Consider the following 27,839-nt stretch of genomic DNA (forward strand, 5'->3'; position numbering starts at 1 on the left):
GTGAGGTGTTGCTGAAATTTATAGTAATATCTTCAGAATTACTGAGAAGTCTTGTTTTAAATATAATTCTTTTGAAGTGTTGGTGCTAAATATAGCAATATATAGTGTAAATGATAAATCACGTTTGAGATTTGTGCTGGCTACTGTATACAGGCCACCAGGGCACCATACAGACTTTATCAAAGAATTTGCTGACTTTCTATCAGAGTTAGTACTTGCTGCAGATAAAGTACTAATTGTTGGTGATTTTAATATACACATAGATAATGAAAAAGATGCATTGGGATTGGCATTTAAAGACATTCTGAACTCTATTGGAGTTAGACAACACGTGTCAGGACCTACTCATTGTCGTAATCATACTCTAGATCTAATATTATCACACGGAATAAATGTTGATGCCGTGGAAATTCTGCAGCAGAGCGATGACATCTCAGATCATTATCTAGTCTCGTGTAAACTTCATTTAGCCAAGGCTGCAAACCGGGCCAATGATTACAATATAAGGAAAATATCTGGCAGATATATGTATACAAGTATATGGCAGATATAGATATATGTCCATCTATAGTTGTCTCTAGGCATCACGGTATCAACGAACAGGGAACTCCATTGATTTCATTTGTTTGCCTTATGCATCAGATCAAAATGCATTTAATTCTCTGCATTTGCATATTAAATTATTTATACTTATATATTTTGGAGCAAGTAACCCCACTCCTACCCTAAACCTACCCACTTCTCAACAATATAAAACACGCAACAGGCAAATAAAAATACAGTCACAGGTATTTATTGCAAAAACTGACCAAAAACACTATAAAATTGTTACAAACAACTCATGTTGCATTCCAAGTCTTCTGAAGCCATACGATATCTTAATGTGAAGAACAGAGTGGATCTTACTGTTTTAATCGCTGAATGATCCCGCTCCGTGAACACACACAGTCATATCTCATTCAAAGATACACCCACCCGACTCTTTAGCATGACGCAATCGGTCACGAGACACACGACAGCCAATGCTATTTCACAATCAAAGCTGACGATACGCTTCTCCGGGCCGGGCGGCGGTTTTTGAGAGTGTGCACTGGATGTACAGCGGATGGAGACTGTGATCTCTTTTGAGTCTGTTCTTCACACGCATCAATCATTTGCACTCTAAACACTTGGAATATTTGTTCTTTTTGAATAAATTGTGCATGTAGTTGTATCTGCCTGTTATATCCTGTGTTTTATGTTATAAAATACACAAATGGGTAGCTTTAGGGGTGGGGTGGGGTGGGGTTGGGTTACATGTTCAAACGTGTCTAAATCGTGTAATCAAATTATGCTGGCGGATTAAACTGAGAATCACAACCCAACATTTCAAAATTATGATTTTTATAAATAATGGAATTATGACCCCAAAAGATAATTTAATAATGATGATATAACATTCCCATGTATGACGCCAAAGGTTCTCATTGTAAGTTCCCTGTTCCTAGGGGTCCCTTTAGCGTCTTAATTGTGACGCGAACGGCACTGGACCATGCTTCAGTTTCTGACGCCTCGGGAGTAAGAATGGCTTGACACTAACGTTCAAAAGTTTGGGGTCGTACGATTTTGTTTTTGAAAGAAATCTCTTCAATAAATGCTCACCAAGACTGCATTTATTTGATAAAAAAAAATACAGTAAAACAATAATATTGTGAAATAATATTAACATTTAAAAATAACTTTTCTATTTTAATTTATTTTAAAATTGAATTTATTCCTGTGATCAAAGCTGCATTTTCAGCATCATTACTCCAGTCTTCAGTGTCATATGATCCTTCACAAATCATTCTAATATGATGATTTGATGATCAAGGAACATTTATGATTATTATCAGTGTTGAAAACAGTTTTGCTGATGAGTATTTTTGTGTAAAGCGCTTTAACAGTTTAAACAGTTGTTCTTTTTTTCCAGGAATAGACCCCAGACCAAACGATAGTAAATGTGGTCAATAAGAATTTTCTTTTGAGAAATTCATATTTTTATTCAGCAAGGAGGATGCATTAAATTGACCATTACTTAGAGTAAAGATTTCTGTTTCGAACAAATGCAGTTTTTTTGTGTGTTTTTTACTTTGTTCATCAAAGAATCCTGGAAATAAAACAGCAGCACAACTGTTTTCAACACTGATAATAATCATAAATGTTTCTTGAGCATCAACTCATCATAATAGAACGATTTCTGAAGGATCATGTGACACTGAAGACTGGAGTAATGATGCTGAATATTCAGCTTTGATCACAGGAATAAATTACACTTTACAATATATTCACACAGAAAACAGCTATTTTAATATTATTTCACAATTTTATTGTTTTTACTGTATTTTTAATCAAATACGTGCAGTCTTGGTGAGCATTTATTGAAGAGGCTTCTTTCAAAACATACAAAATTACAGCAACACCAAACTTTTGAATATTAGTGTATGTTTGAGGCTTTACTTAAAAGATGTTCTCCGACAGGAGATCCGCTCCGCTTTAGTTTTTAAATACGACTCGACTGTTAAAACACGTCACAGTCACGCAGCATTTACAAACATAAACAACTAGAATTAGAACATTACATGAATAAAAATCTCATTAATATTAAATCATGAATTTAAAACTCATTTTGTAGTTCTATGACCCGTTCATACAGTAGGTACTTAACCAGAATAATACTTTTACCGCTAAGAGGCGCTACAATCACAGACTTTGAAAAGTCTTAGTTTATTCTCTCTATTGCGTAATCTGAAGCGGTTCGTTGAGAACTGGTAGCAGATCAAATTCAAGTGAAACATTGCAGTTAAACAAATTCATAATCCCAAAACTGAAATTACAGTACAAATTTAGAACTGAAACAAATGTAGGCTTTATCGTCAAACTGGTAACACCCTCAAACAAGAGTGAGCTTGGAAACCCCTTGTAAATCTTTAGCAACCCCAAGTGGGGGTCGTGAACCCCAGGTCGGAAAACACCCTGTGCCCGCCCGACATGCCCGTGCGTTGATCAGTCCCTGCTTGTTGGACATTTACAATAAATACGAGACAAGCTTTGTTGTCATCCTTTCAAAACTGCTGAAAATCACACCATTTTAAGTAGGGCTGGACCAAATACCATTTTTTGAGCTTCGAAGCTTCGGTAGTAATGAACATCGAATATTCGAAGCTTCGGAGAGAGGGGTCTGAACATATTCTTCTCCCTAATAAGAGCAGGAATCTCTATGTGTCGGTATGTCCGTTTGCATTTTGATTATTTCGAGAACCGTTCATTCAATCGACTTCACAAGGGAGTGCAGCGTCGCATTTGGTGCAATATAGATGGACACGCGAGACGCAACACATACAGAACAGTGCGAGCGGGAAGCGGCGCACCTCACACGGGCAGGGCTTAGAACGGACACTGCACTAGTGATATAAAACACAAACAGGTCTGTTAAATTAAGCAATACTTTTAAGGTAGTCTAATATTTTTCTGACTAACAAATTACTGACACAGTAAAGGGTAGATTTTAAATAAAGAAAAACGAAATTTAAATAAAGAAAAACGAAATTTAAATAAATAAAAAAACGAAATTTAAATAAATAAAAACGAAATTTAAATAAAGAAAAAACGAAATTTAAATAAATAAAAACGAAATTTAAATAAAGAAAAACGAAATTTAAATAAAGAAAAAACGAAATTAAGTTAAATTAAAAACAAGATTAATTTAGATTGATAATAACGGGTAAAAAGGCTAATACATTTTGTTTCTATTATTCTATTTTCCACAATGTCAAAGCAACTCAGCTTAACCCAAAACGCAAGCTCAGGCATGCACTTCGGTCCATAAAAACGCTGCTGTTCTGCGCTCTTCTATTTCTAGCATGCACGCGTTTTCCGCGTGGCTCGAGCCGCGCCTGAGACGCGTGTCTCACGCAGGCAGTGTGCAAACTCCAACCTGTTAACATGGGAGCCGAAATAAAAACGGACACGCCACGCAGCCAGTGTGTCGCCGGCCTTATTTAAACGCGAATGAGAACCGTTTCGCGGGGGATCCCAGGATCCCAAAATTCGAATGTCAAATTTTCACATCGAATACCAACCCACCGAACGAATAATCGAATATTCGAATATTCGGGTCCAGCCCTAATTTAAAGATGAGTGATGATTATATCTCCCTTATTGCAATACTCAACTGTTCTTTAAGATATTTTGAGATAAAAACACATCTTCTTTTATGTGCGTGCATTTAAATGTCATTTACTCATGGAATAGTAATATAGATCTTAGTATTATTTTAAGTGATGTATCATTTTCTTTAAACAACTATTAAAGATCATTCTCTGGTTTCTCCGGCTCTCTGCACTGGCGTCTGCACAAACTCGCTCGATCAGAAATCCAACATGGCGGCCATATGCAGCTAGCCCATTTCTCTAGTGTTCTTGGAACATGAACTAGTGAATCATTGAGCTGTAATCTGTGCTAATAAAACACATGTTTCTAATCAATATTTGTTGTTTACAGAAAAACAGGCAAAAGGGAAGAACATCTTCAGGAGAGGATTGAAGGCTGTCACACAGTCCATCCAAACCCTCAAAACGTCTTGGTTACGTATGTAATCCTCGTTCCCTGAAGGAGGGAATGGAGACGTAGTCGACTGATCGGGATCACGCTTAGGGAGTCTGTCATCATTGGTGTGCGAGCTTTGCATCCACGCTCCGCCCTGCAGCGCGGGTATAAATACGGAAGTGGATGCACGCACCACTTGTCTTTCTCTTCGGAGCCGATCGGTCTTCATGACGGTGTCTCTGAAGAGTGTTGATTCATTGAACGAGTGAGTGTGTCGGTGCTTCTTCTGGAAGTCTCTCCCGGAGCTGGTGGTTCTACAGCGTGAGTGCAGCGGTGGTCGCAAGCCTTCTGACCTCTCAACTGCTGTCAACAGCACTCCTGTTTGTGTTTGAGGATCTCTTATTCCGGTATGGAGATGGATTCGGTCCAACACATCTCCTGAGAAGAGCATGCTTTGGTCGGTGCCGTTAAGAAGTGAGAAAGGGTCCCACTGAAACCTTTCAGAGGCTTCTGGGGCGTATGGCAGACGCAGCTGCAATAGAACGGCTTCCTCCACATGAAGACCGCTTCAGCACTGGCTTCACGGCCGAGTCCCAAGGTGGCCGTGGCCGAGCGGCACGCTCCGAGTGACAATCACCCTGGCCTGCCGCCAAACCCTCAGCCCGTGATCAGACCTTTTGTTCCTCCGGGCCAGCCGCCCCTAGGGGTCAGCTGGTGTTGGTGGACACTTGTTCTAGCCGCCCCTAGAACAAGTGTCCACCAACACCAGCTGAGGGGCCAGCTGGTGTTGGTGGACACTTGTTCTAGGGGCGGCTGGCCCGGAGGAACAAAAGGTCTGATCACGGGCTGAGGGTTTGGCGGCAGGCCAGGGTGATTGTCACTCGGAGCGTGCCGCTCGGCCACGGCCACCTTGGGACTCGGCCGTGAAGCCAGTGCTGAAGCGGTCTTCATGTGGAGGAAGCCGTTCTATTGCAGCTGCGTCTGCCATACGCCCCAGGAGCCTCTGAAAGGTTTCAGTGGGACCCTTTCTCACTTCTTAACGGCACCGACCAAAGCATGCTCTTCTCAGGAGATGTGTTGGACCGAATCCATCTCCATACCGGAATAAGAGATCCTCAAACACAAACAGGAGTGCTGTTGACAGCAGTTGAGAGGTCAGAAGGCTTGGGACCACCGCTGCACTCACGCTGTAGAACCACCAGCTCCGGGAGAGACTTCCAGAAGAAGCACCGACACACTCACTCGTTCAATGAATCAACACTCTTCAGAGACACCGTCATGAAGACCGATCGGCTCAGAAGAGAAAGACAAGTGGTGCGTGCATCCACTTCCGTATTTATACCCGCGCTGCAGGGCGGAGCGTGGATGCAAAGCTCGCACACCAATGATGACAGACTCCCTAAGCGTGATCCCGAGCCAAAGTGTGTCCTCTTGTGGCTGAGCAGGAATCACAGGTTCATCCAGACACATCCAGCGTAGAGCCGCCAGCCGGCACAGATGCGCTCGAGTCCGAGCCGACAGATGGTGAGTCTCCAGTTATTACCACCCTGATTCATGGCCATTTCAGCCTGGGGCCGGTTTCACAAAACTATTTTAGACCGGTCTATAGTGTTAGACAAGTCTAAAATGTGCTCATAGACTAGTCTAATGCAAGTAGAACCGTTTCGCGGGGGATCCCAGGATCCCAATATTCGAATGTCAAATTTTCACATCGAATACCAACCCACCGAACGAATAATCGAATATTCGAATATTCGGGTCCAGCCCTAATTTAAAGATGAGTGATGATTATATCTCCCTTATTGCAATACTCAACTGTTCTTTAAGATATTTTGAGATAAAAACACATCTTCTTTTATGTGCGTACATTTAAATGTCATTTACTCATGGAATAGTAATATAGATCTTAGTATTATTTTAAGTGATGTATCATTTTCTTTAAACAACTATTAAAGATCATTCTCTGGTTTCTCCGGCTCTCTGCACTGGCGTCTGCACAAACTCGCTCGATCAGAAATCCAACATGGCGGCCATATGCAGCTAGCCCATTTCTCTAGTGTTCTTGGAACATGAACTAGTGAATCATTGAGCTGTAATCTGTGCTAATAAAACACATGTTTCTAATCAATATTTGTTGTTTACAGAAAAACAGGCAAAAGGGAAGAACATCTTCAGGAGAGGATTGAAGGCTGTCACACAGTCCATCCAAACCCTCAAAACGTCTTGGTTACGTATGTAATCCTCGTTCCCTGAAGGAGGGAATGGAGACGTAGTCGACTGATCGGGATCACGCTTAGGGAGTCTGTCATCATTGGTGTGCGAGCTTTGCATCCACGCTCCGCCCTGCAGCGCGGGTATAAATACGGAAGTGGATGCACGCACCACTTGTCTTTCTCTTCGGAGCCGATCGGTCTTCATGACGGTGTCTCTGAAGAGTGTTGATTCATTGAACGAGTGAGTGTGTCGGTGCTTCTTCTGGAAGTCTCTCCCGGAGCTGGTGGTTCTACAGCGTGAGTGCAGCGGTGGTCGCAAGCCTTCTGACCTCTCAACTGCTGTCAACAGCACTCCTGTTTGTGTTTGAGGATCTCTTATTCCGGTATGGAGATGGATTCGGTCCTACACATCTCCTGAGAAGAGCATGCTTTGGTCGGTGCCATTAAGAAGTGAGAAAGGGTCCCACTGAAACCTTTCAGAGGCTCCTGGGGCGTATGGCAGACGCAGCTGCAATAGAACGGCTTCCTCCACATGAAGACCGCTTCAGCACTGGCTTCACGGCCGAGTCCCAAGGTGGCCGTGGCCGAGCGGCACGCTCCGAGTGACAATCACCCTGGCCTGCCGCCAAACCCTCAGCCCGTGATCAGACCTTTTGTTCCTCCGGGCCAGCCGCCCCTAGGGGCCAGCTGGTGTTGGTGGACACTTGTTCTAGCCGCCCCTAGAACAAGTGTCCACCAACACCAGCTGAGGGGCCAGCTGGTGTTGGTGGACACTTGTTCTAGGGGCGGCTGGCCCGGAGGAACAAAAGGTCTGATCACGGGCTGAGGGTTTGGCGGCAGGCCAGGGTGATTGTCACTCGGAGCGTGCCGCTCGGCCACGGCCACCTTGGGACTCGGCCGTGAAGCCAGTGCTGAAGCGGTCTTCATGTGGAGGAAGCCGTTCTATTGCAGCTGCGTCTGCCATACGCCCCAGGAGCCTCTGAAAGGTTTCAGTGGGACCCTTTCTCACTTCTTAACGGCACCGACCAAAGCATGCTCTTCTCAGGAGATGTGTTGGACCGAATCCATCTCCATACCGGAATAAGAGATCCTCAAACACAAACAGGAGTGCTGTTGACAGCAGTTGAGAGGTCAGAAGGCTTGGGACCACCGCTGCACTCACGCTGTAGAACCACCAGCTCCGGGAGAGACTTCCAGAAGAAGCACCGACACACTCACTCGTTCAATGAATCAACACTCTTCAGAGACACCGTCATGAAGACCGATCGGCTCCGAAGAGAAAGACAAGTGGTGCGTGCATCCACTTCCGTATTTATACCCGCGCTGCAGGGCGGAGCGTGGATGCAAAGCTCGCACACCAATGATGACAGACTCCCTAAGCGTGATCCCGAGCCAAAGTGTGTCCTCTTGTGGCTGAGCAGGAATCACAGGTTCATCCAGACACATCCAGCGTAGAGCCGCAAGCCGGCACAGATGCGCTTGAGTCCGAGCCGACAGATGGTGAGTCTCCAGTTATTACCACCCTGATTCATGGCCATTTCAGCCTGGGGCCGGTTTCACAAAACTATTTTAGACCGGTCTATAGTGTTAGACAAGTCTAAAATGTGCTCATAGACTAGTCTAATGCAAGTTAGACTGTTTCACAAAAATAAAGACTGACTTAATTTAGACCAAAAAAATTAGACACCTTACCCCCAGGCTAACTTACCCCCAGACACCTTACCCCCAGGCACCGTACCCCCAGACACCTTACCCCCAGGCACCTTATCCCCAGGCACCTTACCCCCAGACACCTTACCCCCAGGCACCTTATCCCCAGGCTAACTTACCCCCAGACACCTTACCCCCAGGCTAACTTACCCCCAGACACCTTACCCCCAGGCACCTTATCCCCAGGCTAACTTACCCCCAGACACCTTACCCCCAGGCTAACTTACCCCCAGACACCTTACCCCCAGGCTAACTTACCCCCAGACACCTTACCCCCAGGCTAACTTACCCCCAGGCACCTTACCCCCAGGCTAACTTAGGTCTAAGACTCTATGTTACCTTGGCAACCAGCAGTAATAATCAGTTACATTACAAACAGCCAAAAGAAAAGGGAAAATGGCTCATAATTTAAACATTTCTTCTTGTTACTACATTCTCTGCTAAATTTCCCAAGTAAAATGTCCTTGTAACTGTTATACTCCTCCAACAAACACATATGTTCCGCTGGGGTAAACTGCACTGAGCGGTTGAATATGCTTACTCGATCCAAAAAGTGTGTTATTTTACCCAGAATGCATTGCAGTGTAGTCCTACTTAAGATAGTCAGAGTCTTAAGTGCTTTGTGCAACGGTCTGATTTAGATGTCTATCTGAAGTCTGACTATCTACTATATCTAAGCCATAGTCAAAGTCTATCTGTGTGAAACCGGCCCCTGATGTTTCTGGTGTTAGTCTTCATTTTTCCTTCTCTACTGCTGTTGGCTCCTCTAATATGCAGTAAAAAAAAATAGTTTTAAACACCATTTAAAAACATATATATATATATATATGTTTATGTAGTGAAGTCTGATGTTTGAGAAACATCACTAACTTTCTGAATTCAATTCAATGACCAATAGACGTTGAAATTTTGGTTTATATATATATATATAATACACATATATATATATATATATATATATATATATATATATAAAATACACATATATATATATATATATATATATATATATACACACACACACTTTTATAATATGAATATTACTATTATAATAAAATAATTTGAATTATTACATGTTTATTTTAACTTCTTCAGGGTTGGGCCATTTTCTAGGCTTGAAAGTAAATAAAAGAAAGAGCAATTCTGCCTTTCCCACTGATGTAAAATTGCTGGGTAGCTGCTAAACTGTAACATTAGCTGCTACTCACTCACAGCTTCTTGTTATTAGCCAGCAAATAACTAGTACAACCACATCTACAAAGATTGTAATTTGGACAAAAGATTAGCTGTCATAAAATTGTTATTGGTGTCAGTAAAACCTATGTAATTGAACAGCTCGATTGTGGTCTCAGCCTTGATAACGTTACTGCATGTGTAGCTCTCTTATTCACCATAGCTGCCAACTCACGCATTCACCGTGAGACTCGCGCGACTGACACTTTCCACACGCTCTCACACACATCCATTTTATCACGCACAGAGAAATCGCGAAGCAAAGAGGACACTGATACCGACAGACTAGACAGAGTAGTTACTTATGATATATAAAAAAATCTCAGCTCTCAGATTCTGTCAATTTGAATACGCAAGTCAAACAATAAATACCGTTTTGTAAATGTGACGTGACAGATCCCTAGCGCACGTGACCCGATCATCTCTACTAGCTAATAGTAAAAAAAACACGAACACTGTTGAAAGATACAGTACAACTTACCAAAATGTATATCCCTCATACATAATATCGATCAATCAGTGTTTTTCATCCGCGTGAAGAGGTCAGTAACAGCTGGAGAACAATTATGTCACATTTACCTCAGGAAAGCCATTTAATGACCATAATATAGGCTATAGCACGTTAGTTGGCTAGAAAAAAGAGTGGCTAGAGTATTTTGCTAAATATGTGTACTATATTACATATTTATTATATTTTTACTTGTATCATTAAATAAAGTTGTTATTATAAAAAAAAACGCATTATATTTAATTTGAGTTATTTTTAACCTTAAATAATACCACCAGCTGACAGGGCTCTCTGTGTGTTCACAGCATTAGCTGAGGTTTGTTTTTTCTTGAGAAAAATGAACAGTTACAGTATCTTAAATGCTTGTTAATGTTAATCATTCAAATACAGCTGTTTATTGTTAGTTCATGTTAGCTCAGGTCTATTAAATATTAACAGACTAACAACTGTTGATTTAAAAAATGTATTAATAAAATGAACTTTAACTAAGATCAATAAATGTTTTAGAATTATTTTTCATTGTTAGTTCCTGTTAACCGTCGTACTTAACTAATGGTGAACTTACTATACGACTGTCACATGTAGTTCCACACGCTCGAGTCAGAGATAAACTAAGAGTGCTTTAATCACCAATGGGAACATGCAGGAGACACAGGATCATTACACTCAGACTATACTGGCACACGGGAGAACGGGAACAGAACTAAAACACAAACTAACCCTAAAAAGAACATACACAATACAAACAAATGTTACCATTATTTATTCTTTTGAGCATGTGCAGATACTTTTATTTATTTATTTATTTATATAGCCTTGTTTATACTTTTCGCTGTCTAATTTTCTTTTTGTGTCTGTGCCTCTATTATAATATTAAGTTACGATTTGGTATAATGTTAAATTATAATTTGAATGTCATCTTGATGTGATATTTTAGTTTTTCTTCATTTAAAAAAAAACTAAACAAAAAAAACAATACCTGTGTCTCTGAGGGTTAATATGAGACTTGATGTGTACAGTAACAAAGTACAACAAACAAATCTGATTTCATCCTTACAGGGACAATGGCGTAAAAAGCTAGAGGCGATGGCCGAGGAGAAGAGGAAACAGCTGGACCTGGAAGAAGCGGAATACCGGGCCCAGACACGAGAGGAGGCCATCGAGAGAGCACAAACCCAGCAGTTCTTCCAGACCGACAGAGTGAAAGGCTTCCATGTGTGTGTCTTACGGTATTAGATCACAAATCTTCTTCTGTGGTGAAGTGTTAGTAAACGATCCTCTTGTTTTATAGAGCGCTCTGATGCTGGCGGAGTCTCAGGTCGAGCTGAAGCGCATGAAGCTGAACGCCAGCAGAGCCGCAGACAGAGAGTTCTTGGCTGAAAGGTCTCGCAGAGAAGAGCAGGCGGTCCAGCGGGATCAGCAGAACTTCCAGCGGAGGAGACGAGAACACCTGGCCGTCTCCGAGAGCTGGAGACGTGAAACTCACCGAGTGGTCAGGGGTGTTCACTGATATGCTCACACAAAAATCGCTGCAAAAGATTCTTTCCAACAGGTGTTTTACCATTCGTTGTAAAACTGTGGACCTATTTTTCCAAACGCCTCACACCCGTACATTGTTCCGTTGAGAGCTTGAATAATAGACACTCCAGCCCAGTTTCTGGCGGCGGAGTAATACCGTACCTCACAGCACATCCAATACAAGTCAATGGAGATGGACAAAAACTATGATAAAACCTGTTGGAAAGCATCTTTTGCAGCGATTTTTGTGTGAGCATATCAGTGAACACCCCTGACCACTCGGTGAGTTTCATGTCTTTGTAAACGAAAGTTTAATGCGCTTTAGGAAGGATTGTTCCAATGCACATATGCAACCATTCTGGAGGGTGAGGGGGAGGGGGAGGGGGAGGGGGGGAAGCGAAAGAAACCTACAATTCTCGGGACAGCAGCATGTGTCCAAATTTTAATCTTAACCGTTCTATTTCATCAGAAATAATCTGTAAACAGGGCTTTAAGTGTAAAATACCGAACTTGTCCTTTAAGAGAGCAGCCGGAAAAATAGAGCGCAAATGGAAGAAAACAAAACTAGACATATTTTCGCGTTTCATGGAAATAGAGCCTGATTGCATACAGAGAGGCCTTAAAAGCTGCTAGATCTGCTTATTTTTCAACCCTATTACAAGAAAATAAACAAAACCCTAGGTATTTATTTGAAACAGTGGCTAAACTAATGAAAAATAAAGCTTCAAGCCCAGAAGTTTCCAAGCAGCACAGCAGTAATGACTTTATGAACTTCTTCACTTATAAGATTGATCATATCAGGGAGAAAATTATAACATCGTATCGCATCAGGCAGTGCATTGTAGTCTCCCTAAGGAAAAATTTGATTCATTCATTGCTATAGAAGAGGAAGAATTCGTTAAATTCATTAAATCATCTAAATCGACAACATGTATGTTAGACCCTATACCGACTAAGCTACTGAAAGAGATGCTTCTTAATATCATTAATTCATCTTTGTCATTAGGATACGTTCCAAAAACCTTTAAGCTGGTTATGATTAAACCGCTTGTTAAAAAAACGCAACTTGATCCTACAGAATTAGTCAATTACAGGCCGATCTCGAATCTACCTTTTCTGTCAAAGATACTAGAACAGGCGGTATCCTCACAACTATGTTAGTCCATGAGCCAGGGCCCCAAATTTGGTCCATCGGTATCATCTGGGGGGACAAAGTCTCATAGTGATTTTTGGCAAGGTATACACCCCTAGTACTAGAAAAATCACGATAGCAGTGCAGGGGTGGTAGCGAAATCACTTTTTTCAGCTAAAATAAATTCCGTTTTTGAAATCTGGTGTATATCTGGTTTAGGCTCATGCCAGGGATATTGTCAATATTCTATAATATGGTGCTTGGTATCGTTGGAAAGGGGACCTTTTAGGCTTTCATTTAAGCCCAGTACTGAATCTGTCTGACAAACACAGAGGTCACATGACTTCTTTAAACCAGAAATAACAAAATTTTTTCACAATTTCCGCCTAAACTGTATGCTTTCTTTTATCCCTGTGGCATGAAAGAACACCAGGGACACAAAACTCAACAACTTCAATACTCAAGGCACTCTGATGACTCAGAAAATGTATAATATACCCATACTATTTATTTGTGAGAGCCTTAAATTAGACTTGTGCAGCCAGCACAAGTCTTCAAAATAGAATAGAGCCAATAGAATGGACAAATAGAATACCCTATTAGTCCAGGGCCAAATGGCCTATTTATTCATGTACAGTTGTAATAAAAAGTAATTGTTTCAATAGTGTTGTCAACATAACACTTGTAAGTGGTTTAACAAAATGTTTCTATCATGTATTTTGATATTCACCCACTTTCAGTTAGGATGTCAGAAAGTGGCTCATGCACAGTTCATATGGATTTTTGGGCTCCAATAGTCCATATTGGACCCAAGAAACATATTTCTGGCCAAAGAGTCCTCGATCTTAGGCTTTCTATACATACTCATATACTCCTTCTGATGCTTCATAAGCCATATAGTCTGAACATTAACGCACAGACCACGGACGGCGCGCTGCGTGGAACTGTTGGTTCAGTTGACTGGTTATAACAACACTACCAACTATGCCATCTTCAATCAACTTCCATTGAGTTCCAGGGGTATTAAATGTAAGTACAAAATACTTTTTCTCTTGTGAATTGGTGGGGAATAGTAGCAGTAGCTAATGTAAGCTTGGTGTTTTTAGCAGGCTAGCTATCTTGCAGGTTAAACAGTGTAACAGTAACTGCTACAGTGCAGTCAGGGCTCTCAAGTGTCACGTGACAGTCATTCATATCGGTCTTTTGTCACGCCCGCTCGCCACACATTGTATTTCTCACGCGGAAAAACTATTTATAATATATTTAATATGCCGCAGCGCCCAAAATGTCTCTGGCCGCGCCAGTCTCATTATGGAACCGGCAGGAATCAATCGCTGTAAAAATAGAGAGATGAGCAGAGCAACTGAACCAACAATCTTTTCACAAAACTGACAAAACCTTGTCAAACTGTCAAAATCCATCAACATTCCGTGCATGAGCATATTTGGGTCCAATATGGACTTCTGTATGGCTGATGTAACATCAGAAAGAGTCAACGAGTATTTATGGAAAGGTCAAGTTTCAAGTACTCCTTGGTCAGAAAAAAATTCAGTATGTCAAATATGGACTTTTGTCAGGATGATATAACATCCGAATATATCAATCTGAATGTATAGTGTAATTCTTTTAGGGCTCTTTGGCCAGAAATATGTTCAGTAGGTCAAAAGGGGACCTCTGAATAGCTGATTTATCATCAGAAAGAGTCGATAACTTTATATCGTTTTAAAACTTTTGAGGACCCTTTGACCAGAAATAAGTTCAAAACGTCAGATATGGACATCTATATGGTTTATGAAGCATCAGAAGGAGTCTATGAGTATGTATAGAAAGCCCAAGATCGAGGACTCTTTGGCTAGAAATATGTATCTTGGGTCAAGAAAAAAATTCAGTGTGCACCACCACATTGCACACCAGAGCTAACTCCTTCCCATGTTCATTAAAGAGATAACATGTTGCATTGCATTGCACAAACGATCTAACGTTGTGCACTGAGGTTATGCACTTCTTGCATTTACATAATCATTTACTTATTCTGATGTTTTATCAGCCAGACAGCAGTCCATATTTGACCAAAATGTGCAATGCAATGCAACATGTTATCTCTTTAAAGGGATAGTTCACTTTGAAATGTAATTTTGGTATGTTTTAGCTTACCTCAAGGGCATCCAAGATGTAGGTGTCTTTTTTTCCGCAGTAGTTTCAATTTTGATATTTTTAGGTCAAACCATTCTTGTCTGTCAGTCATATAATGCAGGTCTATGGTCACTGTCTCAAAGAGCATGCACAGAGTCCAAATTAAACAATTCCCCGTCGTTTTGTTTTAATTTGGACTCTGTGCATGCTCTTTGAGACAAGTGACCATCGACCTGCATTATATGACTGACAGACAAGAACGGTTTGACCTAAAAATGAAACTACTGCGGAAAAAAAGACATCTACATCTTGGACGCCCTTGAGGTAAGCTAAAACATACCAAAATTACATTTCAAAGTGAACTATCCCTTTAAAGAGATAACATGTTGCATTGCATTGCACATTTTGGTCAAATATGGACTGCTGTCTGGCTGATAAAACATCAGAATAAGTAAATGATTATGTAAATGCAAGAAGTGCATAACCTCAGTGCACAACGTTAGATCGTTTGTGCAATGCAATGCAACATGTTATCTCTTTAATGAACATGGGAAGGAGTTAGCTCTGGTGTGCAATGTGGTGGTGCACACTGAATTTTTTTCTTGACCCAAGATACATATTTCTAGCCAAAGAGTCCTCGATCTTGGGCTTTCTATACATACTCATAGACTCCTTCTAATGCTACATAAACCATATAGATGTCCATATCTGACGTTTTGAACTTATTTCTGGTCAAAGGGTCCTCAAAAGTTTTAAAACGATATAAAGTTATCGACTCTTTCTGATGATAAATCAGCTATTCAGAGGTCCCCTTTTGACCTACTGAACATATTTCTGGCCAAAGAGCCCTAAAAGAATTACACTATACATTCAGATTGATATATTCGGATGTTATATCATCCTGACAAAAGTCCATATTTGACATACTGAATTTTTTTCTGACCAAGGAGTACTTGAAACTTGACCTTTCCATAAATACTCGTTGACTCTTTCTGATGTTACATCAGCCATACAGAAGTCCATATTGGACCCAAATATGCTCATGCACGGAATGTTGATGGATTTTGACAGTTTGACAAGGTTTTGTCAGTTTTGTGAAAAGATTGTTGGTTCAGTTGCTCTGCTCATCTCTCTATTTTTACAGCGATTGATTCCTGCCGGTTCCATAATGAGACTGGCGCGGCCAGAGACATTTTGGGCGCTGCGGCATATTAAATATATTATAAATAGTTTTTCCGCGTGAGAAATACAATGTGTGGCGAGCGGGCGTGACAAAAGACCGATATGAATGACTGTCACGTGACACTTGAGAGCCCTGACTGCACTGTAGCAGTTACTGTTACACTGTTTAACCTGCAAGATAGCTAGCCTGCTAAAAACACCAAGCTTACATTAGCTACTGCTACTATTCCCCACCAATTCACAAGAGAAAAAGTATTTTGTACTTACATTTAATACCCCTGGAACTCAATGGAAGTTGATTGAAGATGGCATAGTTGGTAGTGTTGTTATAACCAGTCAACTGAACCAACAGTTCCACGCAGCGCGCCGTCCGTGGTCTGTGCGTTAATGTTCAGACTATATGGCTTATGAAGCATCAGAAGGAGTATATGAGTATGTATAGAAAGCCTAAGATCGAGGACTCTTTGGCCAGAAATATGTTTCTTGGGTCCAATATGGACTATTGGAGGCCAAAAATCCATATGAACTGTGCATGAGCCACTTTCTGACATCCTAACTGAAAGTGGGTGAATATCAAAATACATGATAGAAACATTTTGTTAAACCACTTACAAGTGTTATGTTGACAACACTATTGAAACAATTACTTTTTATTACAACTGTACATGAATAAATAGGCCATTTGGCCCTGGACTAATAGGGTATTCTATTTGTCCATTCTATTGGCTCTATTCTATTTTGAAGACTTGTGCTGGCTGCACAAGTCTAATTTAAGGCTCTCACAAATAAATAGTATGGGTATATTATACATTTTCTGAGTCATCAGAGTGCCTTGAGTATTGAAGTTGTTGAGTTTTGTGTCCCTGGTGTTCTTTCATGCCACAGGGATAAAAGAAAGCATACAGTTTAGGCGGAAATTGTGAAAAAATGGTGTTATTTCTGGTTTAAAGAAGTCATGTGACCTCTGTGTTTGTCAGACAGATTCAGTACTGGGCTTAAATGAAAGCCTAAAAGGTCCCCTTTCCAACGATACCAAGCACCATATTATAGAATATTGACAATATCCCTGGCATGAGCCTAAACCAGATATACACCAGATTTCAAAAACGGAATTTATTTTAGCTGAAAAAAGTGATTTCGCTACCACCCCTGCACTGCTATCGTGATTTTTCTAGTACTAGGGGTGTATACCTTGCCAAAAATCACTATGAGACTTTGTCCCCCCAGATGATACCGATGGACCAAATTTGGGGCCCTGGCTCATGGACTAACATAGTTGTGAGGATACCGCCTGTTCTAGTATCTTTGACAGAAAAGGTAGATTCGAGATCGGCCTGTAATTGACTAATTCTGTAGGATCAAGTTGCGTTTTTTTAACAAGCGGTTTAATCATAACCAGCTTAAAGGTTTTTTGGAACGTATCCTAATGACAAAGATGAATTAATGATATTAAGAAGCATCTCTTTCAGTAGCTTAGTCGGTATAGGGTCTAACATACATGTTGTCGATTTAGATGATTTAATGAATTTAACGAATTCTTCCTCTTCTATAGCAATGAATGAATAAAATTTTTCCTTAGGGAGACTACAATGCACTGCCTGATGCGATACGATGTTATAATTTTCTCCCTGATATGATCAATCTTATAAGTGAAGAAGTTCATAAAGTCATTACTGCTGTGCTGCTTGGAAACTTCTGGGCTTGAAGCTTTATTTTTCATTAGTTTAGCCACTGTTTCAAATAAATACCTAGGGTTTTGTTTATTTTCTTGTAATAGGGTTGAAAAATAAGCAGATCTAGCAGCTTTTAAGGCCTCTCTGTATGCAATCAGGCTCTATTTCCATGAAACGCGAAATATGTCTAGTTTTGTTTTCTTCCAGTTGCGCTCTATTTTTCTGGCTGCTCTCTTAAAGGGATAGTTCACTTTGAAATTAAATTTTGGTATGTTTTAGCTTACCTCAAGGGCATCCAAGATGTAGGTGTCTTTTTTTCCGCAGTAGTTTCAATTTTGATATTTTTAGGTCAAACCGTTCTTGTCTGTCAGTCATATAATGCAGGTCTATGGTCACTGTCTCAAAGAGCATGCACAGAGTCCAAATTAAAACAATTCCCCATCGTCCAAATTAAACAATTCCCCATCGTAAGTACACATTGATGGCCCAAGACACGAAACGAGCGGTTTGTGTGAGAAAACGAACAGTATTTATATAGTTTTTACCACTTATACACAGACATTTCCAAGTGATCTGAGAGAGCGGGCGGGTATAGAAATATACACTAGATGTCGCCTTGGCTACTGCGAAACCGTTGCCAAGGCGACATCTATTGTATATATCTATACCCGCCCGCGCTCTCAGATCACTTGGACGTGGCTGAGTTCAAGAGGTAAAAACGATATAAAAACTGTTCGTTTTCTCACACAAACCGCTCGTTTCGTGTCTTAGGCCATCAATGTGTACTTACGATGGGGAATTGTTTAATTTGGACGATGGGGAATTGTTTAATTTGGACTCTGTGCATGCTGTTTGAGACAAGTGACCATCGACCTGCATTATATGACTGACAGACAAGAACGGTTTGACCTAAAAATATCTAAATTGAAACTACTGCGGAAAAAAAGACACCTACATCTTGGATGCCCTTGAGGTAAGCTAAAACATACCAAAATTTAATTTCAAAGTGAACTATCCCTTTAAAGGACAAGTTCGGTATTTTACACTTAAAGCCCTGTTTACAGATTATTTCTGATGAAATAGAACGGTTAAGATTAAAATTTGGACACATGCTGCTGTCCCGAGAATTGTAGGTTTCTTTCGCTTCCCCCCCCACCTCCAGAATGGCTGCATATGTGCACTGGAACAATCCTTCCTAAAGCGCATTAAACTTTCGTTTACAAAGACGTGAAACTCTTTGAAAAGTCATGTGACCTCTGTGTTTGTCAGACAGATTCAGTACTGGGCTTAAATGAAAGCCTAAAAGGTCCCCTTTCCAACGATACCAAGCACCATATTATAGATTATTGACAATATCCCTGGCATGAGCCTAAACCAGATATACACCAGATTTCAAAAACGGAATTTATTTTAGGGGGTTAGTAACTTCATGAGCTGAAAAAAGTGATTTCGCTACCACCCCTGCACTGCTATCATGATTTTTCTAGTACTAGGGGTGTATACCTTGCCAAAAAACAACGATAGCATTTGCCCCCCCGATGATACCGATCAACCCCCCTGGCTCATGGACTATGTTCCTTTTTAGAAAGAAATGATATCTGCAAGGATTTTCAGTCTGGATTTAGACCGTACCATAGTACTGAGACTGCTCTCATTAGAGTCACACATGATTTGCTCTTATCATCCGATCGTGGTTGTATCTCGCTATTAGTGTTACTCGATCTTAGTGCTGCATTTGACATCATTGACCACAACATTCTTTTAAATAGACTCAAAATTTATGTTGGCATTAGTGGAATTGCACTAGCATGGTTTAAATCATACTTATCTGACCGTTATCAGTTTGTAGCAGTAAATGAAGAGATGTCTCATTGATCACAAGTTCAGTATGGTGTACCACAAGGCTCAGTACTAGGACCGTTGCTGTTCACTCTGTACATGCTACCCTTAGGAGATATCATTAGGAAGCATGGCATTAGTTTTCACTGTTATGCTGATGATACTCAGCTGTATATTTCTTCACGCCCTGACGAAACTTAGCAATTCACAAAATTAATGGAATGTATAGCTGATATAAAAAATTGGATGACTCGTAATTTCCTACTACTTAATACTGAAAAAACAGAGATTCTAATTATTGGACAAAAAACGTCCTCACGTAATAACCCAGAATACTGTCTAACACTTGATGGCTGCTCTGTTAAAGGGATAGTTCACTTTGAAATAAATTTTTGGTATGTTTTAGCTTACCTCAAGGGCATCCAAGATGTAGGTGTCTTTTTTTCCGCAGTAGTTTCAATTTTGATATTTTTAGGTCAAACCGTTCTTGTCTGTCAGTCATATAATGCAGGTCGATGGTCACTGTCTCAAAGAGCATGCACAGAGTCCAAATTAAAACAATTCCCCGTCGTCCAAATTAAACAATTCCCCATTGTAAGTACACATTGATGGCCTAAGACACGAAACGAGCGGTTTGTGTGAGAAAACGAACAGTATTTATATAGTTTTTACCACTTATACACAGCCACGTCCAAGTGATCTGATCTGACGTGTACGCAGACTGGTGCATAGATACACACTAGATGTCGCCTTGTCTACAGCAGTTCATTGGAACGAATGTCTTTAAGGCGACATCTAGTGTATATATCTATGCACCAGTCTGCGTACACGTCAGATCAGATCACTTGGAAATGTCTGTGTATAAGTGGTAAAAACTATATAAATACTGTTCGTTTTCTCACACAAACCGCTCGTTTCGTGTCTTGGGCCATCAATGTGTACTTACGATGGGGAATTGTTTAATTTGGACGATGGGGAATTGTTTTAATTTGGACTCTGTGCATGCTCTTTGAGACAGTGACCATAGACCTGCATTATATGACTGACAGACAAGAACGGTTTGACCTAAAAATATCAAAATTGAAACTACTGCGGAAAAAAAGACACCTACATCTTGGATGCCCTTGAGGTAAGCTAAAACATATCAAAAATTAATTTCAAAGTGAACTATCCCTTTAAGTCTTCGTCGTCGGTTAGGAACCTGGGTGAGCTCTTTGATACCAATCTTTCATTTGAAAGTCACGTGTCTAGTATCTGTAAAACCGCATTTTTCCATCTTGAAAATATATCTAAATTACGTCATATGCTCTCATTGACAAATGCGGAACAATTAGTTCATGCGTTCATGACCTCAAGGCTAGATTATTGTAATGCTCTACTGGGTGGTTGCCCTGCACGCTTAATAAACAAACTACAGCTGGTCCAAAACGCAGCAGCTCGAGTTCTTACCAGAACCAGGAAGTATGACCATATTAGCCTAGTTCTGTCAACACTGCACTGGCTCCCTATTAAACATCGTGTACATTTTTAAATATTGCTGATTACTTACAAAGCACTAAATGGTTTAGCTCCGCGGTGCTTGAGCGAGCTCTTAACGCATTATAGTCCTTCACGTCTATTGCGATCTCAAAATTCCGGCCAGTTGATAATACCTAGAATATCTAAATCGACTGCTGGCGGTAGATCCTTTTCCTATTTAGCACCAAAACTTTGGAACAGTCTTCCTAACATTGTCCGGGAAGCAGACACACACTGTCAGTTCAAAGCTAGACTAAAGACACATCTCTTTGACCTACAGTAGCATACACATAACACATTATAGACTAGATAGATTAGGTCAGCCAGAACTGGGAACACTTCCCATAAATCCTGATGTATTCGTTACATCATAAGAAGAATGGCGTCTACGCTAATATTAGTCTCTCTGTTTATCCCGAGGTTTACCGCAGTCCGTCGGATCCAGGCCATATCCAGATCTGATGAAGGACCTGCGCCTGGACACACACACACACACACACTCCAGATCTGATGAAGGACCTGTGCCTACCCAACCAAACACACTCATTTAAGATGGACCACATGGACACCAATCAGACTGTGAGTACCGATATTCAATTAAGTTTTATTTTATAATGTTTAAACGAAGCAAAGTTTATATAGCCAAAGTGAGAGCTGCTAACTATCAATTAATCATTAATTCCCACAAATTTAGAATTCATGCGCTAGCTTTATTAATTACTACGACGTTCTTAATCCGTGGCCATGATTTAATGAATCCTTGTTGAGTTTTAATGACTATAATAAGTAAATCTAGCCAGCACATTAATTAAACTTAAAAAGATGTGTGTAAGATGTACCTGTAGCTTACTGTATTAGTGTGAAACTTGCTTAATACTCATTGTTTTACCATATTAGTTAAGTATAAAATGTATACTTAAGTATGAAGTGCAGTTCATCTGTGGTGTTCTTTGTCCAGAGGAATGCTGAACCATGTGATGTGATGTGTGTCCTGCTCCTGCATGCTAGCGTACTCGTGTATGGACACATGTGTACTGGCTTGCTGTTCAGTAGTGGTGTAATAGTATATTTATATTAACCCTTTCCATAGGCCATCATGTGTGCCCTGGCTGTCCTCCGGGATCTTCCTCTCTGGGCCGGATCATCATTACAGGTCAGAGCAGATTATATATTATTTCGGCACAGTGCCCAGTGCACCTTTTGTTACTGATATTTATGTGAGCACAACCGTGATTGTTCTCTGATGACTATTTCAGTGAAGTGGAAGAATTTAACAGAAAAATGTACAAACAATTGAGGAAAGAAGTGAGACCATTCAGTTGGTGGGTATTGCTCTTATATAGTTTGGAATTAGACATCAGTAACATGAATATTCTGTTCGGCTTTCTCTCTACAACTGCAACAGTGCACAAGTGTTACATCAGAGATTTATATTTCAGTTGAACATGTTAAACAAATGTCTCTTATTTAATTCTCTCTCTCAGAGTTGAAGCCCTTCTGTCTGTGCAGCGACGGATGAAAAGGAGGTCTTTTTGGTGTTGTTGTTATTGCAAAAATGACATATAAATAAATATACATTTTTGAATAATTCTTGAGTCTAGTCTTGCCTCTCTACAACCTTTACAATATCTGGCTGTAATTTAGTGACTGCATATGCTAATTCCATCTTTACTTTACCTGATAATGATCTAATTAGTTCAACTTAAGGAGGTTAATCAATATACAGTATAATTCAAGAAGCTAAGACTTACTCCACTTTTCAGTTGTTTAAAGATTGATATACATTTTTCATTTATATTTTGTGTAAATTAATTTGTTTAAATTTAAAATTGTGACTCACTTTGTGTACACACTTTGTAATTAACCTCTGATGCATTTTGAATCAAAAATCACATTTATAAAAAAAATACTCCTGAGTTTAAATATCTTGATACTATGTACAAAGTAACTAAACCACTGGGTCTAGAACTGCAGCCGCCATAACATCCAATTCGGTAGGTCTGGTCCTGGAACTGGGGTTCTGAAACCATAGATATACATAATAAAGGGTTAGGGTTAGGCAAAGAGTATAGAAGCCCAAGAGGCGAAACTCAATAGAACGCTCCATAGCAACAGTTGCCCCCATGACGTGACGGCGCGGCCGCCATTATGGACTGAAAACTGAAGGAAAACGCAGAAAAATAGTCAATGGCACTGAAAAACTTACCATAACAAAAACTTAACATAACTTAATTTTTTCTGGCCGTCATATCTAAATATGAAAACAATTTAAAATACATTAATGAGGATGACCGACGTTAAATGACAGAAAATGTTACGTTTATGTGTTGGTTATGCATGGCCTAATTACCCTTAGGAAAATAGTATTTTGGGACAAAATATTACTATAGAAGGACTATAAGACTACTATAGAATTACTAAAGCGGCTCGTATTCCTATAAGATTACTATAATATTTTGTCCCAAAATACTATAAGATTCCTATAGTACTTTTTCGTAAGGGTATGTCCCCCACCGAATCGGCTTCATTAGCCTAGCTACCACTTACGGTTTGCAAAGATACAATTATAAAATTACTGCAAACCTTTAATCTATCAATATTTATGTTCTATTATGCATTTTCCTTGTTATATGAATAACAGAAATTCATGAAATAATATATAGGCAGACACACAGTAATAAGATATTTATTCAAATGTTGATTTTGAAATGAGTGAACATCACCATATATATGATTTGGAAAAATAAATAAGTAAATAAATAAATAAATAAAATTATAAATGAACATTTCTAAAGACATTTAATCTTTTACATAGAATATCACAAAAATATTAACAACTTGTTTTTTCAACCTCTTCAGTGAAAGTGCACACAGTGAACGTTTCAATGGCAAGAACAAAAACAATCTATGAATGTCCTATTACAGGCGGAAAGGTACAAAAAAGATGTGCAATCTAGGAAGTGCACACATGAACTATAAACAGTACTAAAATGTAAGTGGTGCCAAGATCTCAGTAATTAATCAGACACCACCATCTATTGTGTGTGCATTTGTGTATGAGACGTTTTTTTGTATTTTTTTCTTTTTGTGAGAGAAGAGGCATTGATTTTGCCATTGACTGGCGCTAACGATTTCAGCAGCTTTCAGTCCATAATGGCGGACGCGCCTCCGCAGCGCCATCTACAGACTGTTACCCATAACACAACAGAGTTTCGCCTCTTGGGCTTCTATTCGGTTGTTAAGTCGTGACGTAACCACTCTCCGATAATACTCTTTCCGGGTCCAAAGTCCAGGTCCTCTCTACCTACCTACCGCTTTCGCTAGTGTTTTGGTTATTATTGAGTGTTTTTACAATGCCGCAGTGCTGTGTCCCGTGTCCCGAGCTAACTCACTTCAACCTCGTAAATCTTCTTTTTCATTGATGCCTGGACTCTACCCTTAATTAATGATGAGCTACACTAACCACTCTGTTGGTGTTAAAGGAATTTAAACCCTTTTTGACCGCCAAGGGTGCCTCACTAAGAAGGACGTGGTCGTAAATAAATTTACAGGTTCCACCATTGTTATTTCTGGACGAGAGGAGCGCTCGGACCCGGAAAAGGCTAAACGTCACGCGTGACGTCAGACTTAACAATCGGATACTCTTTGGGTTAGGGTTAGGACAGAGGATGTGCCTTTATTATGTATATCTATGCCTGAAACTGCAGCCTGAGGGATCCGATCCAAGATGGCGGCATGTTAAGATAACTATTAGTCGCTCTGCTGACAAAAAACTATTATAACTCATGTAAACCTTACCTTACCTTACACATCCATTGTGTGTTTTATTAATGATGTAATTGTGGAATAATTATGCCAAAAAGTGCTGGAAAACGTAAAGAACGGGCGAAAAGTATGATGGATGTATCCGTAGATATGCACGATTACGCACTTTCTGCCGTTACTGATCCCGGTCCTGGACATACTCTGGATACTCTTTGCTTAACTCATCTTCCCGACACGTCAACTAAGCCTGTTTCTAAGAAAGGAAAAATGGAAACTTTGGAAGATGTGGTCGCGATGCTATCATCCATTTCATCACTGATCAACGAGCGCTCTGATTCTCTTGAAAAGTTGGTGAGTAACAATGCTATGAAAATTGAGGGCTTGAAAAAGACTGTGGACTTTGTCTCTGCTGAAGTCAAAGATATGAAAGTGAAGGTTGACCACCTAGCTTCTCGGTTGCAACGCGGCGAGCAGCGAATTGAGACGTGTGAAACTCGTTTAGCAGACATGGAGAGATATTCGAGGCGCTGGAATCTTCGGCTGAGAGGGGTTCTAGAAAAGGAGAACATCAGGGATGAAGTCATCCGCATATGTGAACAAACATATCCTGAAGGGAAGGGCACATTCTCCTTTGCTATAGACTCAGTTCACAGATTGGGGAAAAAGCCAAATGAAATTGGCAACAAGTCTGTCCCTCGTGCTGTAATAGTGCAGTTTACCTCACGCATTATCAGGGATGCTGTGTGGAAGGCAGCGAAGTCTTCGGCTTATCTAAAGGACAATGGGATGCGGTTTATGGAAGACCTTACTCCACTGGACAGAGAAAGATGGAAGAAGTTGTGGCCTATGGTAGAAGAAGCACACGCAGCTGGAAAAGCTTCCTACTACGTCGGTGCACGCGCCTGAGGATTCTCATTAATGGTACTAAGATCTGTTTGCCTGCGTCTGCTGAAAAATTAATTTAAAAAAAGAAGACTCGGACTTTCTTTTACGATCATAACTCCCTTTAGCGGACCAGTTTATCGTCGACGAACTTTACAATCTTTATCGAAGTTTTCGATTACCAGTCACCATCACTTCTACGGATGATGCGTCTGTATTATTACGGCTTGTGTTTTTTGTTCACATAATATTATGTTACTTTCTTTCGGCAACCAGTTGTCATGTCTTGACGGAAGGACTTTCTCTCAGTATGTTCAGATGAGCTACGTTTCTCAGGTTTATACTTACTACTTGTTGTGCTCTTTTTGCACTTGCTTTAACTTTCTTTGTTCATTGACTTGTTAATTAGGGGTTCAAGCACGAAGTGCTGAACACCTATTGTATTTGTAAAGATTTTTATTATTAGGGGTTCAAGCACGAAGTGCTGAAACCCTATTGTAATTGTACTGATTTTTATTATTAGGGGTTCAAGCACGAAGTGCTGAAACCCTATTGTAATTGTGCTGATTTTTAGGGGTTCAAGCACGAAGTGCTGAAACCCTATTGTGGTCTCTCTCTCTCTCTCTCTCTCTCTCTCTCTCTCTCTCTCTCTCTCTCTCTCTCTCTCTCTCTCTCTCTCTCTCTCTCTCTCTCTCTCTCTTTCCCTTTCTCTCTCTCTATCTCAGGTACAAGCTGGGTAAGATTCTTTGGTGTAACCAATGTATAACCATGTTCTAGATATTTGAATTGATTGTGGAATTGATCTCTGATATCTGAAATATTAAATTATAAAAAATATTATAAAAAATATTAAAATATAAGTGCTGAAACCCTATTGTAATTGTGCTGATTTTTAGGGGTTCAAGCACGAAGTGCTGAAACCCTATTGTGGTCTCTCTCTCTCTCTCTCTCTCTCTTTCCCTTTCTCTCTCTCTCTCTCTATCTCAGGTACAAGCTGGGTAAGATTCTTTGGTGTAACCAATGTATAACCATGTTCTAGATATTTGAATTGATTGTGGAATTGATCTCTGATATCTGAAATATTAAATTGCTACAATGTGATTATTCCAACTGGGTTTGACATTGTTTATTTAATGGTTAAAAGGAATAGTCAAACATTCGCTCACTTTTAGTGAGGCACAGATATTATTAAAACCTTTCATTTATGGAGTCAGATGAATTAACGAATGAGTACATGATTAATGTATTGCAAATTTAACCAACAAATACTTTGCATGAGTGAGGACAGAACACGTGACAACCTTCCCCGTGTATTGGCGAACCGGCAGATTGGGCCAATATAGCGGGCCTTACAGTTCATTCTTTTGTGCAATTTTTTCATATATTCAATGATTCATTCAGGCATTGTCTCATTAAATCAATCAAATCAATCATTCATTTCATCATTAGTTACATTCAATCAATCAAAATACATTGATTCATGTATTCAGTCACTCATTTGTTCCTTCTTTCATTTATTTACTCGTACCTCTGCCCATTCTGTGGATCCCAGCAGACCAAACTCTTCTGCATCCCAACTGGCAAAGATCAGCGTTCTCCTCGGCCTCCAACCTGACACACACACACACACACACAGAGACACAAACACATGGTCATCACCAAAGAAACTGAGAACACAATAATGGTGTCCTGTTTAAACGGGCCTTAAACTAGACGGTGAGATGACACACACCTCTTTTCATGAGTTTTCCAGCCGCTCTGACGTTCTCGTGCACCACAGCGGCTCCTGACACGGGATCAATCCCTCCGAAAACCCAAGCGTCACGATGGCCGCCCAGAATCACGTACCGGTCTGAACACACACAACCAAACTCAACTAGATAGTATAAAATAAAGCTACGTAAACTCTCAAACAGAGTAGACCCCCAAAATAAACCAGATAATGTAATGTCACCTGGCTCCTCGGA

General features: G+C 40.2%; 1 protein-coding gene and 2 long non-coding RNA genes across 4 annotated transcripts; 2 read left to right on the plus strand and 1 right to left on the minus strand.

The window, feature by feature from the left end:
• The first annotated feature begins 5,869 nt into the window (after positions 1-5,869).
• On the plus strand, positions 5,870-12,094 carry LOC309506425 (cilia- and flagella- associated protein 210-like). Of its 2 annotated transcripts, none has more exons than XM_082180368.1 (3): positions 5,870-6,090; positions 11,290-11,445; positions 11,522-12,094. In XM_082180368.1, exons 1-3 carry the CDS (start codon positions 6,064-6,066, stop codon positions 11,738-11,740), a joined length of 402 nt encoding a protein of 133 aa, XP_082036494.1. In that variant the 5' UTR covers positions 5,870-6,063; the 3' UTR covers positions 11,741-12,094. The 2 variants fall into 2 exon arrangements, with proteins under 2 accessions (XP_082036494.1, XP_082036495.1); XM_082180369.1 differs by lacking the exon at positions 5,870-6,090 and adding an exon at positions 7,549-8,279.
• A 5,672-nt stretch (positions 12,095-17,766) lies between these two features.
• LOC309506447 lies at positions 17,767-22,813 on the plus strand. The gene is made up of 4 exons (XR_014208749.1): positions 17,767-21,804; positions 22,316-22,378; positions 22,482-22,547; positions 22,710-22,813. It is a non-coding gene; the product is annotated as an uncharacterized lncRNA (long non-coding RNA).
• Positions 22,814-23,066: 253 nt separating this feature from the next.
• LOC309506459 lies at positions 23,067-27,749 on the minus strand. The gene is made up of 3 exons (XR_014208763.1): positions 27,605-27,749; positions 27,401-27,483; positions 23,067-23,245 (listed from the first exon to the last, which is right to left on the minus strand). It is a non-coding gene; the product is annotated as an uncharacterized lncRNA (long non-coding RNA).
• Positions 27,750-27,839: the final 90 nt, after the last annotated feature.

This window comes from Leuciscus leuciscus (assembly GCF_965113295.1).
Source record: "Leuciscus leuciscus genome assembly, chromosome: 9".
Taxonomy (NCBI): Eukaryota; Metazoa; Chordata; class Actinopteri; order Cypriniformes; family Leuciscidae; genus Leuciscus; species Leuciscus leuciscus.

Excerpts from the sequence above, each read along its gene's own strand:
- LOC309506425 (XM_082180368.1), top strand. The coding sequence starts at position 6,064 with ATGCGCTCGAGTCCGAGCCGACAGATG. Across the intron at positions 6,091-11,289 it reads CGAGTCCGAGCCGACAGATG|GGACAATGGCGTAAAAAGCT; the intron begins GTGAGTCTCCAG and ends TCATCCTTACAG. Across the intron at positions 11,446-11,521 it reads ACAGAGTGAAAGGCTTCCAT|AGCGCTCTGATGCTGGCGGA; the intron begins GTGTGTGTCTTA and ends CTTGTTTTATAG.